Source organism: Petaurus breviceps, unplaced genomic scaffold (genome assembly GCF_028583685.1).
Source record: "Petaurus breviceps papuanus isolate PSGF00001 unplaced genomic scaffold, PetGlider_PUasm1.0 90845, whole genome shotgun sequence".
NCBI lineage: Eukaryota > Metazoa > Chordata > Mammalia > Diprotodontia > Petauridae > Petaurus > Petaurus breviceps.
Window position 1 is genome coordinate 12,781,100 of NW_027187359.1, and position 18,330 is coordinate 12,799,429.

The following is an 18,330-nucleotide window of genomic DNA, read 5'->3' on the forward strand; positions in this document are numbered from 1 at the left end:
TCTCTCTCTCTCTCTCTCTCTGTCTCTGTCTGTCTCTGTCTATCTGTCTGTCTGTCTCTCTGTCTGTCTCTCTCTCTCATTCTCCATCCACATTTCTGTCTATCCATCCATTTTTTTGAACTATAGTCCCATATCACTAATTACCTTTTGGATATCTTGAACTGTGTATCCTGTGGACATTTCAAAGTTAACACCCCAAATAGAATCTCTCCACCACAATCCTCCTCTCTACCTAGATTCTTTATTACTGTTAAGGGTACCACCATCCTCCTAGTCACCCAGGTTCACAATCTCACTTTCATCCTCCACTTACCCACATAGCTAGCCCACTGTAAAATCTTGTCATTTTAACCTATACAACATCCATCATATATGTCTTCACTCAGAGTCACCTTTGTATGGACTCTAATCACCTCCCTCTCATTGTAATAACCTTGTCTCAAGTCTCTGCCCACTCTAAACCATCCTCCACTCAACTGCCAAAGTTATTTACCTATAGTGTAGGTCTAACAATGTTGCCCCTCTACTCCATAAATTCTACTATTTCTCTATTAATAATCTTCAGTGTCAAAAGTTCTCTTACTGATATTCAAAGCTCTTCACAACTTGACACCTTCACCACCTTTCCAGTCTTCTTACTTTTTGTTTTCTCCTTGCAACCTCCACAACTCCATTCCCTACAATGCAGTTACATTGTTATACATGTCTTTCCTGAGACAACTCTGCATCTCCCAACTTTTTGCCTCTGTATCAGCTTTCCTCCATGCCTAGATTACTCTCCTTCCTTCTCTCCATCACTCAGCTACTTGATTTTCCTTGAAGACTTAGTTCAAATCCCACCTTTTGCAGGAGATCTTTACTAGCTTCCCAGCCCTCTTTCCTTTAAGATTGCCTCCAATTTCCATTATGTACCTTGTGTTATATTTGTTAACCTGTTGTTTCCCCCCTTAGCATGTCAAGCAGGGACTGCAGTTTTTACCTTTCTTTGTATTTCCTGCACTTAGCACAGTGCCTGGCATGTATAAATGCTTAATAAATGCTTGTCAGTTAATTGATTTAATCCCATTTTAACTACAATTGTCTTTGAGTCTTCTTAGTTTGCTAGTTACCTATTCCTATTTCTGCAATGTGGAGACTGCTTAGTCTCCATCATGGTTCTTAAGTTCTAGGCTGGTCATAGCTCCTAAGTCCTAGGCCGAGGCTTTTGTATTTTATTCTAGAAGCAAAAAGAGGTAGGACTCAAACCCAGGTTTCTTGATGCCCATTCTTTGGCTTTTGAAATATTATTATTTCTACCAAAAAAAAAGCAGGAACGAGCTATCTTTGGGCAGGTTTTTAGGGTTGGGATGTTAGGTCCTGGGGTTAATTGTCTTGTCCCATTTCAGGATCAAGGATTCCTTTTATAAGTCAATCAATCCAGTGGTCAAAAGGGGTTAAAAATCATCAGGATAATTCTCATTCCTTTTGGAGAATATCAGTGTTCCTATAAGTCTCTCAGAAGTGAATTATCTCCCCTAACCACTGGATTCAATAGTAATTATTGTTATTAGCTGTTCATAGGTCTCAAATTCCAATGAACAACTCATTTTGACATCTCTCCTTGACAAAATTCTTAGACATTTCTCACAGACTGGTTCAAAGAACAGTTAAAAAACAAAAAAATGAACAAACTGTTTCTGGGAGTGTGATGCCTGCCTGTTGTCCCTACTACTGGGGAGGCTGAAACTGGCAGATGACTTGAATTCTGAAGTACAGGAAGGAGGGCTAAAGTCAGGTGTCTACTCTAAGTCTGATGCTGATACTATGGTCCTGCAAGAAGGTATGAACATGGGGTTGGGAGTGGAAGCAGACCATCAGGTTGCCTAAAATGGGTCAAACTAACTTAAGTTGAAAGCAGAATAGTTCAAAGTTTCCATTTCAAAAAAGAACAGGGTTGAGCCATAAGTGGCCTTGGTACTTCCAGCTTAGGTTGAGAAAGAGAGATCTCCCCCCCTCCAACTAAATAAGCAAATAAATGAACAAATAACAAATGAATGAATGAAGAAATAACTGAATGAATAGATAAATGAATAACTAAACAAGTAAATAATGTTAAAAATGAAAGCAGTCACTTCAGGGGCTCAGAAGTGAGTTTGGGGTCTGATGAAGTGTCTTACCGGGTCCTCATTGTGTTATCATACAATGTGGCAATATGGTTAGAGTGCTAGATCCCTAGACAAGACATACCGGTTTCAGATCCTGACTTTTGATACTTATTAGCTCTGTGACTATGGATAAGACAGGGTAATAAATGAATTGTAAACATAGAAAAGTTATCACCTGAACTACCGTGTTTCCCCGATAATAAGACCTATCCCGAAAATAAGCCCTCCCCTTACTGTGTAAGATTCCTCTAAAATAAGCCCTCCCCCCAAAATAAGCCCTATTGAGATTGCTACTGTAGTGAAGGTGATCCCCTGCGCTACACGCTACATTATGGTACCCTCTGCATGCACCGTCCCCCTCTCCCCCCGTGAAACGCACGCCGTGCTCTGAGCTGCATCTAATCAGAGCTGCAGCAGTGAGCGCGTCATCCTGTTCTTCCCCATTGATTTGCTTATTGAATAAAGGTACATTTTTTTGTTCACATTTATCTGTTTATTAAAATTGCTGTCAATGTTCATTAAAATAAGCCCTCCCCTGAAAATAAGCCCTCTGGTGTTTTTCTGTCCAAAAAAATTAATAAGACAGTGCCTTATTATCGGGGAAACATGGTATAGGGCATTGATGCCAAAGGGCATCCTGCAGCTAATGCAGAGCCAGAAAATCTGCCCTTTTCAATGCCTGATTCCCTCCTTCCCCCAAGGCATGTCCTTCAGACAACAGGTTTGCCTAAGGATTAATGAGGTCTGGCATATCCCAAGTAATGCAGCTGGCTAAGCACATCCATCCAGGAAAGTGGAAAGAAGAGGAAGGCTGGAAGTACCAGAGAGTGCTTACTTGGCATAAGCCTTCTCAAGCAAACAAGGCCAAAATTCGTTGCTCCCTACTTGGGGATAAACAAACAGATATTGACCAGTGGCTGAGCTCACAGGAAGACGGTCATCCACCACCACATCCACCCACTGGCCACACTGCCAAAACTGAAAGAGAAAAGAGGGAATTCCCAATCAGAATGACTCCAATTTATATTAAACGTCAGTTCAAACAAGAGAATAATTATAAAGCCCTTAGCACAAGGCCTGGCAAATTGCAATTACTGTGTAAATGTTAGTTTTTACTACAATAACTACTACTGTTGCTACTACTACTATTGCTGCTGCCGCCGCCGCACAGTGTTTGCTAGCTTTGTTATGACTTTAGCCAGGTCTTGTCATCTCTCCAAGCCCTGAGTCAATACACTCCCACTAGCAGTTTGTCTTTTGCATTCCAGTAAACTTAGAATTTTTTTTTATTACATCAAAAGCAAACAAACATAAAATTATGATCTGCAAGCCAAATCTGGCCTACAGCCTGTTTTTGTATGGCTCACATTCTCCCCAGATTACTTATTTTTAGCATTCTTTTAAAATTTTTTTTGAGTTCCAAATTATCTTCCTCCTTTTGGCTCCTCCCCAATCCATTGAGAAGGCAAGCAATATGATATTAATTATACATGCAAAATCACATAAAATATATTTCCATATTAACAATGTTGTAATTTTTTAAAAGAAAGAAAAATAAAGTTAAAAAATACCCTTCAATTTGCACCCAGAGTTCATCAGTTCTCTCTCTGGAGATAGATAATATATCATGAATCCTTCAGAATTATTTTGGATCATTGTATATATTAAAATAGGTCTTTCACAGTTGATCATCACTGTAATACTGTTGTTACTGTGTATAATACTGATTCTGCTCACTTCACTCTGCATCGATTCATATAGGTTTCCAAGTTTTTCTGAAGTCGTCCCCTTTGTCATTTCTTATAGCACAAGAATAACTATTGAAATTATATACCACAACCTGTTCAGTTATTCTCTAATTGATGGGCATCCCCTCAATTTCCAGTTCTTTGCCATCACCAGAAAGAGCTGCTATAAATGCTTTTGTACAAATAGGTCCTCTCCCCTCCCTTTTTATCTCTTTGGGATACAGACCTAGTAGTGGTATTGCTGGGCAAAAGAGCATGCACAATTTTATAGCCCTTTGGGCATAGTTCCAAATTGTTCCCCAGAATGATTGGATCTGTTCACAACTCCACCAACATGCATTAGTGTCCCTACTTTTCCACAACCCTCCCAGCATTTATCATTTTCCTTAGTCAATCTTATAGGTATGAGGTGGTACCTCAGAGGTATTCTATTTTACATTATTTAACCAATAATAATTTAGATAACTTTTTCATATAACTATAGATAACTTTGAGTTCTTCTTCTGAAAACTGTCTGCTCATAATCTTTGATCATTTATCAATTAGGAAATGGTTAATTTTTATATATTTGTCTCAGTTCCCCACATAATTGAGAAATGAGGCCTTTATCAGAGAAACTTGCTAAAAGAACCATTTCTTTTCCAATTTTCTGGTTTCCTTCTAATTTTATTTGCATCAATTTTGCTTATACAAAACCTTTTAATTTCATGTAATCAAAATTATCCATTATACTTCCTGTAATCGCTTCTATCTCTTGTTTAGTCATAAGTTCTTTCCTCATCCATAGATATGATAGATAAAATTTTCCATGCTCTCCTAATTTGCTTATGGTATCACCCTTTATATCTAAATCATGTACCCATTTTGACCTTACCCTGGTATACAGTGGGAGATGTTGGTCCATGCCTAGTTTCTGTATGGCCCACACTCTTAGCTCTGTGATGGGCCATAGTTTACTGATCCCTACATTCAAAACCCTGGTTTCCTTATTTTTATTTATTTATCTTTTTTCCCCTTTTTTGGAGGGGTGGAATGCAATTGGGGTTAAGTGACTTGCCCAGGGTCACATGGCTAGTAAGTGTTAAGTGTCTGAAGGCCGTATTTGAACTCAGGTCCTCCTGACTCCAGGGCTGGTGCTCTATTCACTGCACCACCTAGCCACCCCCTGGTTTCCTCATTTTCAAAATAGCTAACAGAAAGCTTGTATAATCCATCAATCAACAAACATTTATTAAGCATCATTCTGAGCCAGGTATTACATTATCCATCAAGAATACAAAGGAAGGAGGCAAACATTCCCTTTCTTCAGGGAGACATATAAACATACATACATATATATATATATATATATATATATATATATATATATATATATATAGTAACTTTGTTATTTAGATTTTCTCTGACATCAGGAAAAGATTCTGGGACCCAGCAGTCTTAGGGAACTCCTGGAAATCATAATTCAAGAACAGAGTGAGTTTCCTACCAACTCTCCCCCACTTCTACCCTCTGCATCTCTCTCCTGAAAACACATACATAGGAAGAAGAACCTAGGCTCTGGAGGGAGGACACTGACCTAAAGGGACTGAGGACAAAATTCAGGGGTTCAATTCTGGAAAGAAGTAAGTACAGTATCATCATGATGGCAGTGAGGAAGGTGAAAGAAAAATCTCTGCAGGCATTTTGTGATGAACATTCACAGACTAGATGCTGGGTGTTGCAGGCTTGGCTCCTAATGCTGCAGCCTCTGCTTATCCGAGGGAGAACAATCCCACCTCTGATGGATATAACTAGAATATCCAGAAGTTACTGGCTATTGTCACTTTTGGAGATATATGAAAGGATAGTCAAGTTTGAACTCCCCTTTCCCTTTCTTTCTCCCTGCAGTTGGTAAGCATATTCTACAAGTTTTATTTTCTATTTCTTTAAATTGCTTAGAATTCCTGATTTTGTTCCATACTGGTCACAAATGGCATGATTCACATCTATTTATTATTTGCCCACAGGGAAATTGCAGTGGAGGAAGTCAGAAAATAGCTTGGAATATATAGAATTAAAGAAAACAGTGGTCCAAAATGTTAGGGTGCTTTTTAAAAATTTTCTTATTTAAGGGCTGAACTGAAAGAGAGAATCTTGTGGGTATGATTTTTTAAAATTATTCATATAAGCTTTTTCTACCCCCAGGCCAGCCATCTCTTCATTTCACACCTGGCTACCCTGCCTTTCTCAATTATGCCTGGGCCAAGTACCTCCTTTACCATCTCTCACTCCCAACCCCTTTTAGCTCCCTTTTGTGTGTAACAACCATTTGATTGTAAGTTCCTTGAGGACAGGGTCTTGTCTTTCTTTTTTGATTTAGTTTCTCTAGCACTTACAATATTTGACACATAGTAGGTGCTAAATAAATGTTTATTGACTAACTCATATAAGTTTCTAAATAACAGAAAAAGACACATCATATAACTCAGAACCCTTTATCCCTAGGCTACAGAGCCACAAATAAGCAAGATTCAGGTGCTATATGTTATTAGTATTTTGATGAAACTTCCAGCCTATAGAATGAAGGCCAGAGCAGAAGAGTGGACTAAGGAAAAGTCATATGACTTGGGCTACTCATTGAGAAGAGAAAGGTGTCAGAAAGATGGGAAGAGTGGCTATACCCAGGAGGCTGGTGAGATTCAGAAAATAGAAGGAAGAGAAGAGAACACATATTGCTGCCTTTAGGTTTCCCTTACAGTCAAAACCTGCCTTGTAACCAGTCTGCTGGTAACAACGGCATAGGTAAAATTGATACACAATACCAGAAAGGTGATTTTTAGAGGGAAGCGGTGTGGAGAATCAGGAAAGACTTTGCTTAGAAAATGGTACTTGAACTGAGCCTTGAAAGGGATTAGGGATTCTAAAAGGTCACAGAGGAAAATAATAGACCCTAAGAATTAAGGACCACCTACATGAATCTCATGTGGTAGGAGTAAGGAAAGTGCTTTAAGGCAGCTAGGTGGACTAATGTATTAAGTGCATGATTTAGAGTTAGAGGGACTTGAGTTTGAATTCTGCCTCAGGTTCTTGCTAACTGTGACCCTGGGCAATTCACATAACCTCTTTCAGTCTCAGTTTCCTTATCTGCAAAATGGGACTAATAATAACACCTTCTTAATAAGGATCAAATGAGATAATATAGTTAAAGCACTTTGAATACCTTTAAGTCCTATACAAATGTTAGCTATTATTATCACTACTATCAACACACTTTAAAATGACATAAAAAAGTGAGTGGTTAGGTTCCGCAAGGGGATGCAGTACATAGAGCACCAGGGTGGAATCAGGAAGGAAGACCTGAGTTCAAATCTGGCTTCAGACACTTACCAGCTTTGTGGCACTAGACAAATCATAGCTTTTTTTTTTTATAAGCAATTGGGGTTAAGTAACTTGCTCAAGGTTACAGGGCCAGCCATTTCTGGGTGTGGTGCCGAGCATCTGAGCCTGGATTTGATCCAGGTCATCCCGACACTGGAGCCAGTGCTCTTACTCGCTGAGCCACTTGGCCACCCCCAAATCATAGCTTCTATTTGCCTCAATTTCTTTCTCTGTAAAATGGGAATACTAGTAGCACCTCTCTCTGAAGGCTTTTTTTTTTTAAATTAAAGCAATTGGGGTTAAGTAACTTGCTCAAGGTTCCATGGCCAGTTATTTCTGGGTGTGGTGCTAAGCATCTGAGCCCAGATTCTATCCCCAGCTCATCCCAACACTGGGGCAAGTTTTCTTACTCACTGAGCCACCTGGCCACCCCAAAGAGGTTTTTTGGGTTTTTTTTTTTGCTTTTTGGAGGGCAGTTGGGGTTAAGTGACTTGCCCAAGGTCACACAGCTAGTTTTTTTGTGTGTGTTGTGTCTGAGGTCGGATTTGAACTCAGGTCCTCCTGACTCCAGAGCCAGTGCTCTATTCACTGCACCACCTAGCCGGCCTCTCTGAAGGCTTTTGTGAGGACTAAATGAGATAATATTTGAAAAGTGTCTGGCATATGGAAAGCACTATATAAATGCTATCTGCTATTAGTATTGCTATTGTTGTCATGATGATGATACAGATATAAAGTGATTTCACATTCATTAACTCATTAAGGATCAAGTAGTGTAGCACTGAAAGGGACCTTTCAAACCATCTGGTCTAATATCTTTATGCTACAGATGAGAAAGCTGAAACCCAGTGAAGGGAAATGACTTGTATAAAGTCATATAGTAATTAAATAGAAGAGGCTGCATTTAAAAAAAAATTAACCTTTTATGCACTTTTGCTTCATTCCTAATGATTTCTGGATATGTTATCTCTTCCCACCCCATCTACCTAAAGAACTTATTCCGTGACAAAGGAAAAAACAATTAACAACAATTTTAAGCAAAACAAACAACACAGTGACTACAAAGGAAACAGATGATGCTCCACACCCATCTTTCCCAGTCTCTAAGGAAAAGAGAGTTCATAGTTCTATACATTTCAAGGCAGAAGGTATCTTAGAGGCCATCTGGTTCTACCCCCTTCATTTTATAGATAAGGAAATGAAGTCCCAAGAGGTTGTCATTTGTCCAAGGTAGGAAGTGGCAAAGCCATGATTTCAATTCAAATGTTCTCACACCCATGGGCAGCTAGGTGGTGCAGTAGATAGAATATCAGCCCTGGAATCAGAAGGACTTGAATTCAAATCCAGCCTCTTACACTTGCTAGCTGTGTGACCCTGGGCAAGTCACTTAATCTTGTTTGTCTCAGTTCTTCATCTGTAAAATGAGCTGGAGAAGGAAATGGCAAACCACTCCAGTAGGTTTGCCAAGAAAATTGCAAATAAGGTCACAAAGAGTTAGACACGACTAATTGATTAAATAACAGCAACAAATTCTCACTCTCAATTTAGTATTCTTTCCACTACAACTACTGCCTCTCATTCTCATTTCTTTTCTGGTGCCAAGTTTAGTGACTGCAATTGTACAACATTTTATTTAATTTTAGTATCCTTTTTGTGTGTATTGCTATAATCATTGCATATATAAATTCTCTGCTGCTTCTTGCCTCACTCTGCATCAGGTCATAGAAATCTTCCCATGTTTCTTAGAATTCCTCTGTATCTTCTCTTACATGCAGTGACATTCCATTTTATTTTTATACCATAATTCACTCAGTCATTCCCCAAGTAATGGGTGTGCTCTTTGTTTACAGTTTCCTGAAAAAATGAAATTTGAACCCAGGTCCTCTAACTTCAGGCCCAGAGTTTTGTCCATCATAGCACAATATTTCACAACAGCCATTTGAGATAGGATGGAGATAGTTTCCCCATTTTCCCAGAAGAAACTGAAACTCAGGTAAATTAAGCAAATGTCTCAAAGTTATGTAGCCAGTGAATAATGAAATAATAATAATAATAATAGCTGACCTTTCTATAATGCTTTAAGGTTTATAAAGCACTTTACAAATATTATTTCACAATAATCCTGAGAGGAGTTAGGTGCTATTATTATCCTATTTTATAGATGAAGAAACTAAAGCAGATAAAGATTAAAATGACTTGCCTAAGGTCACTCAGTGTCTGAGGTTGGATTTGAACTCAGGTCTTCCTCACTCCAGATCTAGCCCTCTATCTACAGTGTCACTTAGCTGACTCATTAAGCAGAGCAAACTTCATTAGAGAGTGAGTAGTAGGATGTCCTAGTCAAAACCTTAATGTGGTTGTAGGCCACATGGATAGAAGTTTAGTGTCTCAAACTAGGAATGTTATAGTCTTGCTGAACTTAGTAAATACATCTGGAGTCTTGCGTTCAGATCTGAACATCAACTTTAGGAAGGACACTGACAGTTCTGAATCATATTCCAAGAAGGGAGAGGGCCAGAGAAACCTCAACACAAGAAGAGGTTGAAGAAACTTAGAATGTTTTGCCTGGAAAAGAGACTTAGGGAAGGACTGTGATAAGTCTTCAAGTTTTTAAAAGACTCTCATATGGAAAACAGATTAAATATAATCTGCTTTGCCCCTAAAGGATAGAAATAGGACCCATGAGTAGAAGGGTTGTTTTGGGTCCTAACTTGTGTTTTCATCAGCATGGTGGAACTCTCGGTGGGGAAAGTTCTTTTGCCATTGCATATTAACAAACAAGTTTTAGAAAATGGCCTGGGGGCACTAAGGTGTTAAGTGTGGTTTCTATGCTCAGATACCCAGTCTATATAAAAGGCAGGATCTGAACCCCATTCTTCCTCACTACAATGCTATGATGTCAAGTTGCTTCTCAGGCAAATGTATCAGGAAGGCAGTTTGTGCCAATATGAAGAAAAACTTCCTGAAAAAGAGAACTGTCCAAAATGGAAATGGCTGATTCAGGAAGTAGCTGGTCCCCTTTCCCTGGAAGTCTTTAAGCATATATTGAATGGCTGTTTGACTGATGTGGGAGATGAGATTCATGATTCAGGCAGGAGTGGGGCTCTGTTCTCTCTGAAATCCCCTTTTTTTTTTTAAAGCAATTGGGGTTAAGTAACTTGCGCAAGGTTACACGGCCAGTTATTTTTTTGTATGGGTGCTAAGTATCTGAGGCTGGAACTGATCCCCAGTCTCCTGACACCGGGGCCGGCACTCTCACTCACTGCGCCACCTAGCTGCCCCACTGAGGTCCCTTCTAATTCAGGGATTTTAAAATTCTAAATGAACTTCCCAGGGTCACATAGTAAGTAAGTCAGTAGTGAAGCCAAGAACAGAACACAGATCTCCTTTTTCTTACCTACTAACTCACATTTCTACAACTTTATAAGGTGCTTTCCCTAATGTAAGTGGGTGATGCCAGTATAATTTTAGGTGTATGAGTGTCATAATCACATATGAGAAAACCCAGAGAATTAAAGTAATTCCTCCAAAGTCACACAGCTAGCAGGCAATAGATTTGGAAAAGGAACCAAGGTCCTTTGACTCCACTTTTCACTATCCCATACCTCCCTGCTGCACCACACTGCCCTTCTTCAGCAAACAGGGACAGACTCAATGACAAATTCATTTGCCAGGGACATTGGAAACCAGACCAGGATCTTTATCTCAATGTCTCAGAGAAACTTCTTAAAATCTTCCTGCATGCCTTTGCTTTAATAAATGCCTATCTTCTACAGAGCACTATGCTGAGCTCTGAGATTATAAAGGAGGGAAGGGTACATTTAAGTGCTTACTATGTGCCAGAAGGAAGCTGGTGGCTCAGTGGACAGAGCACTGGGCCTGGAGTCAGGAAGACATGAGCTTAAATCTAAACTCAGACACTCACTAGCTGTGTGATCCTGGGTAAGCCACTTAACCTCTCTTTGTCTTAATCCTCAGGAGAAGGAAATAGAAAACCACCTCGGTATCATTGTAAAAAAAAATCCTATGGACAGTATTGGTTTGTTATGGTCACAAAGAGTCAGATCCCATTGAGCAACTAAATAACAGCAATGTACTAGGAACACTGTTAAGCATGGTATAGAAATTATCCTATTTAATCCTCACAAAAAAATCTAAGAAAATGCTATTATTCTCCCCATTTTATAGTTTAGGAAACCAAGGCAGACAGAGGCTAGGTGACTTATCCAGGGTCACATAGTTTAAAAAACACATGAGGATGCATTTTGCCTTAGACTTTGGGTTTGGCGTCATAGAAAGAGAATTCTCTGTGCGACAGTGGGCAAGTCATTTCCCCCTTTCCAGGCTTTAGCTTCCTCATTTGCAACATGAAGGGGTTGCTCTAATTGGCCTCTGAGCCAAACCTGTGATTTGATGATCTGAGTCCCAGGCTGAATGGCTCAGATCCATTAAGGAGGAGGGCAGGCAAACAAAGGGAGGCCGTGGGGGAAGGGAGAACTGCCAGCCATCATCGGTTTATAAATGAAGTGGAACCCTCAGCAGAGCTGTCTGGACAGCTGGAGGTCACAGATGTTCTCCTGGCAGATCAAGCTGAGGAAGCGCTCAGAGAACACAGAGGGAGAGGTAAGGACTTTGGCAGAGACAGCACAAAGAAGATGTCTTCACGGTGATTAGTAAAGCAATGTAGTGCGGCATCATTCTGGCTCCAAAACGTGGCTGAGGCACTTTTCTAGCAGTAAGTAAGACATGTGGGGAAGAGGGCTCCAGATGGGGACCGGGTTGGGAGGCAAGAGAAGCATCATTAGTACTATGAGTGTAAGCACATTGATAACATTGAAGATGCCATCTTCTATCCCAGGAGACTGCAGTTTGAAGGGAGGTATATTGTGCAGTGAAAAAAACCCACCAAATCTTAGTCAGGCTTGGGTTCAAATTCCAGTTCTTCCCCTGACTAGCTGTTTGACCTTATATAAGTCCTATCCCCTGCAAACTTCATCTGTAACATACAGAGATAAGACATCAAGATTCCTTCCACCAATGTTCTATAGGTTCTCCCCGCTTAGTGATCAATCAATCAATACTTATTAGTGCTTAGTATATGTCCACTGCTGTATACTAAGCACTAGGGTACAAAAAGTCATTAAGTCAGTAAGAAGTTAGTAAGTACTTACAGTGTGCTGGGATAGGGTACTTCCTCCTATAGATTTGGATCATGACGTTTGTACCCAGAAGGGACCTTAGAGATCCTCCAGTGCAATCGACTCATTTCATAAATAAGGAAACTGAGGCTCAGAGAGGGGAAATAGCTTCACAGGACCACTGCATTTCAGAGTTGGAAGGGACCCCTGAAGTTACCTAGTTTACTCCATCTCAAGTCCTAGATTTTGTTTGTTTTTGTTTTTACCTTTCCCTGTATCCTTAATACTTGTAAGACACTTTATTAAGGTGCTTAATAAATACTAGCTGACCAGCTGACTGACTACTACATACATACCCAACATAGGTTCATCAGGATTTATCATCCAGTCTTTGTCTGAAGAACTTCAAAGAAGGCATGTCTATGACCTTCTGAGGAAGGTAGTGTCATTCAAAACTCAGTTCTTCCTGACTCCAAGTCAAACCCTCTATCCACTGTGCCACCTATTGGCACTAGTATCACTCCATGCCACATCATGGGCACCTTTAAACTCCCTGCTCTTTTTCCAAAGACCTTCCTGTGAGACAACCAGAAGGATGTACATACCTGAAAATGGAAAATCCCTGCATATCCTTGGGTGAAGCTTTGGTTTGGTGGTATGATCTTTGCCAGAAGTTCAAGTTTGTGGGTTAAAGAGCCCAGAGCTGCTAGAAACCAGCAGTCACCTGTCAGAAGATATAGAAACTTTACTCAGAGAATCTAATCTCAAGGGTTAGAAGGCACCTCAGAGCTCACCTACTCCAATCTGTACCTGACCAGGAATTCCCTTGACAACATCCTAACATGTAACCATCCAGCCTCTCTCGGAGGACTCCTAGCGGTGATGGGGACCTCATCTTTTTTTTTTTTTTAATAGCCCATTCCATTGCTGAATAGCTTCAATTACCAGGAAGTCTCTCCCCACATTGATCCAACTGATATAACACTGTGTCATAGAAACTCTGCACCATAAATTTTTCATTACTTTCTCCCAGAATTGTAGGACCTAAAACTAGGAAGGACTTTAGAGATCATCTCATCCAATTCCCTCAGTTTACAGACAAGGAAATGGTGGCTCAAAAAGGTCAAGTGAGTTACATAAGGCCATGTAGGTTGTACATGGCAGGACCAGAACTGAAACTGAGATGTTCTGCCTGCAAATCCAGTGCTCATCCTAATGGACTATACCTTCTCTTACACTGCACTACATCTCTCAGCACACATGATCCATGATCCTATATTTCCTCTCTGACTGCATGCCCAGATGAATTTTGGGATGGATTTTTATTGTCCATGTCTAGGAGAAACAGACAAAAGGTTGATGGTTGGGTAGATTCAGCCCCCAAATAGGGGTAAGAGGATCACATCATTTCCATAGAGTGGACATATCTGTCATAGCCCAAAGGACCTCTGTTTGTTGCATTAGCTTAGAATGCAGTTGAAACTTTTGTGATGTCAATCAAAAAATCGGTAAAATGTATTGAGTGCCTACTCTATAGTGAATTTCAGAACCATGTAAAATACAAAGTTATATTATATCCTGCCAGTGGAAAGTACTTAATGTTGTGTTTTGTTTTGTTTTGTGATACTCTGATCCTTCCTTTACAAAACTCCTATAGTTCTAGGGATACTATCTTCCCTGAAACTCTACCCTCATTTGGTGCGGTTCCTGGGTATGCTCTTCCCAGGAATCAACTTAGATTATAATTTTTATTTTAATACATTTTTATTGATTCCTTTTGTTTCTACTTTGCCTGAATTCCCCCTTTGCAAATTCTTTTTAATATCTAACTATGCAAAAGATCTAGGGTTTTGGCAGTATAAAAGAACTATCAGTGTGTGAACTTCCTTTTTCCAAAAGACCTTTGGAAACTAATTTTTAATTAACAAAAATATTTTTTCTCTTCTTCCCAACAACCCCCTTCCTTGAAAAGAAAAAGAAAATCCTTGTAACAAATATGCATAGTCAAGTAAAACAAAGTCCCATATTAGACATGGACAAAAATATAGTTGCACAGAATTCTACCCTGGTCAGAGCACATCTGATATATTGTCGTCAATTCTAGGTGTCTCGGTTTTGATGAACATTGATAAACTGACGAACATTGAGGGGAAGGCACCTAGAGTAGTAAAAGGTCCCATGAAGATCAGTTGAGAAAATTTAGGATGTCTATTCTGGAGGAGAGAAGACTAAGGAAGAACATGATAGCTGTCTTTAAGTATATATAGAGTTATTGTGTGAAAAATAGATTCAATGATTAGTGGATAAAAGTAGCAAAGAGGCATTTTTATTCAATACGCACATTAATTTGGACCAGTTGATGTCAAGAAATACTCCCAACAATGGGAGTTATCAAAAATGGAAGTTCTGGATACAAAGAAAGGCCCTGCCCTCAGAGATTGTCCATTTTAGTTGGGGGAAGACAAAGTATGAATAACTGGGTTCATAAAAGATATATAGAGTCGATGAAAAGCAGCATCGGGGAAAAAGGCCTTGGCACCTAGGATAATGAGAAAAGTCCCTGAAGAAGGTAAAATTGAAGCCTAGATTTGGAGGGATCCAGGGAAGAACCAAAGAGGAGAAGGGGGAGCATCCTGACCCTGGAAGACATGACAACCAGTACAAACACACAGAGATGAGAGGTCCATTGTTGTGCTCAAGGCAGAGCAAGAAGGCCAGATCACTGGATTGTGGTGTGTGGAGGGGTGTAGAGTATAAAGAAGGTTATAAAGGTAAGAATGGGCCAGGTTGGGAAGAGCTTTAGAACTATAAAAGTCAATAATTAAATCTGGAGTAGTCATTGAGGGAGGGCAGACTTTGGACTAAATTATCTCAAGTCTCTTCTGTTTCAAAATCTTTGTTCCTAATGATCTGTTGCTCTCTTGGGTAATTTTCACTTCTAACATTGCAGATCGGGATATGTTCTAGTCAGGGTGTTGGTTTGGGAAGAAAACTCCACCAATCCCTCTTCACCGGCAGGTCTAGGCTTTGTGGCTATGACATCAGACTCCCTACCTGGCAAGGAAAATGCTATGATCTTACCTGCTTCTCCTTGTCGAATATCAAATTTGCTGATACCATCCAGAATAAAGTGAGGAGACTTCATTCCTGATAATTCCTTAGAAATAGAAAAAGAAAAGTAATGACCATGATGCTTTCCTACCATTATGACCTGGTGAGATGTTTCTGAGGATTTGAGGTTACTCTTGACTAGGTGTTTAAAATCTCATTTGAAAACTTTTAGTGTAGTCCTAAGATTTTGTCTTTAATCAACCAGTCAATAAATATTTATTAAATGCCAACTATGTTTCAGGCACTGTGTTAAGGTTAGCAGCAATTACTGAGCAGGCTGGCAACTGGTGGTTAAGTTACATTCAAAAACACAAAGAATCTGCATCCTTATGTAGTAACTTATAAACAAAAGATTTGCTTTTTACAGATAAAAACTGAGTAAATGTAACATAAACTAAATTACATTTATTAGTACAATTTTTGAAAATTAATAGGATTAAGATATTTAAATTCAACAAACAATTATTAAGGCATACCATGAATGAAGCACTGTGAAAGGCTATATGAACATGAAGAATTATACTGTCTTCTGCCGTGTGACCACCTTCTCCCATTGGGTAGCTCTTCCTGGGACTTCCATTTTCAGAGAGAGCCCAAGCTAACCACCCTTCATTCCCTTTCTGGTTCTGCTGATCACTTTATTGACTCTGACACAATATTAGCTTCCACCCCTACTCCCACTGCCAACTCCCCTTCCCCAATTTCTTTTCAGTTCTTTTTCATGTACTATCTTCCTTGATTAGCATGTAAGCTTATTGAGGTCAAGTTTTATTTTTCTTTTTGCCTGAATCTGCATACCCAATGCTTTGCACAGGGTCTGGCACATAATAAGTACCTAAGAAATGCTTATTGCCTTGCCTTGGCCTATCTGCTTTCAAGGACCTTAAGATCTAAAAGGAGAGGAGATTCCAGAAACATAAAGATTTCATATTTTAAATACTTGTGTAACCCATATTCAAAGGACTTTTGTATGAGATTCATTAGTGGAGATTAATTGTACAGTGTTCAAATGCTGATGAGGGGAGTAGAGCTGGCAAGAGCTTGGGATAGCAGTTCTGGATTCAAGAGGGAAGACACATGGTTCCAGATTCTCTTTAGGGGAAGTTCCCTAAAGCAACAGAAGAATTCTGGAAAGAAGTCAAATGATAAAATGACCATGTCACTATCCCCAGCTCACTACACTAGAGATCTGGGGGCATTTCGCCTGGGATGAGATCTTGGACTCTCACTCGGTTGACCTGAGCTATCTCATTCTTCGTAAGGGAGTTATTTTACTCTGTATATATTGGTATATTCTGGTCTAACTTCTGGTATATTCTCATCTAACTTCCTCTCATTTCTGTTTGCTTTCACCTTGGATTAATGGGTTTATTTGTTATTCACTACATGTGAGTTCTGTGGAACTGGCATCTGGTGACAAGTTAAGCCTCAGCTGTATAGCTTGGGGGTGTTTCTTCACTGTTAGGGAAAACAACCAGGATTGCAACTTGAAGCTAAAAACATATCCCATAGACTAACAACATCTAGAGGGCAGATAGATGTAATTTTAGCCTAATAGTTCCTCTCTGGGAAGAGCCGAGTGACCAATGCCTGATGCCAATCTCTTGTTTCCCTTCCTAGCAGGAATCAAAGCCTCCCTTCAAGAAGAGTGAATGCAAGGCACTGTAACCAACAATGTACTGACATTCAAGGAACAATTGTTAAATTAATTTTCAATGTGAGTATTTACACCTTGGAAATCATCAAATGTTATAAAACAGGACTTGATTTGTTCTTTATTGATTGTCTAGACTTAAGAAAGTGATGGCAAAAATGTTAATAATAAAGATTAAATTTAAAAGTATATCCTATAGAGCACCAGCCATGGAGTCAGGGGGACCTAAGTTCAATTCTGGCCTCAGACACTTACTTGCTGTGTGATCCAGGGCAACCCCAATTGCTTACACACCACACACACACACAGACACCCACACACACCCTAATTGATATTTTTGGAGAAATTAGTCATTAAACATTTACCTGTATACCCCATATGGGTGGAGGAAAATCTGAAAATAGCTCTCCATGGCTCCTTTGAATCATACCTAGACAAACCCATGTGAACACATACCCTATCTCAGCAACAAGATGCACTTGTCCCTTAAATTGGACTAGTAGGTATCTCACTCCCAAATCAAATGTCATGTTAAATGTGCAAATGAACACCAAATTATTCATCAGTTAATGACCCCTTAGTGGAGATTGATTCAAAAGTATTCTCTCTGTAAATTAAAATGGCTAATTTAGGGACATTTTCTGACATAGAAATTATAATTCGTCTTATGTGGCCCAGTCGGAAAACTACTTTCCTTAATTGCATTCAATTAAATCAGATAAACATTTATTAAGTTCCCACTATAAGCAAGACTGTTCTAGAGTGTGAGAATACAAAGACAAAACCAACACTGCTCTGATCCTCATGGAGCTTACATTCTACTAACTTAAAGAAGTTCAGTCACATTGCCTCAAAAGAAGAAATACAATTTTTAAAGGACTGGGATAAATGTCCCAATTTTCTTTTCTTTTTTTTTTTTTTTGCTTTTTGGAGGGGGGAAGGCAGGGCAATTGGGGTTAAGTAACTTGCCCAAGGTCACATGACTAGTAAGTGTTAAGTGTCTGGGGTAAGATTTGAACTCAAGTACTCCTGACTCCAGGGCTGGTGCTCTATTCACTGCACCACCTAGCCACCCCAATTTTCTTAAAAAGAGAAGAGAATGGAATTTAAACTCTATAGATCAGGGATCCCGACTATTATTCCTAGCAAAATTCTAGTCTGTATTATTAAAGGATTAT

The 18,330-nt window shown here is 39.5% G+C and overlaps 1 protein-coding gene across 1 annotated transcript in view; it reads right to left on the reverse strand.

Moving 5' to 3' along the window:
• CAPN13 (calpain 13) overlaps positions 1-18,330 on the reverse strand; it is a 189,081-nt gene that overhangs the window by 64,529 nt on the left and 106,222 nt on the right. Inside the window, exons 5-7 of the mRNA XM_069071813.1 lie at positions 15,469-15,544; positions 12,993-13,111; positions 2,980-3,122 (exon numbers count right to left, since the gene is read on the reverse strand). Of these exons, the coding sequence (XP_068927914.1) occupies positions 2,980-3,122; positions 12,993-13,111; positions 15,469-15,544 (338 nt within the window). The remainder of the gene's footprint in view (positions 1-2,979; positions 3,123-12,992; positions 13,112-15,468; positions 15,545-18,330) is intronic.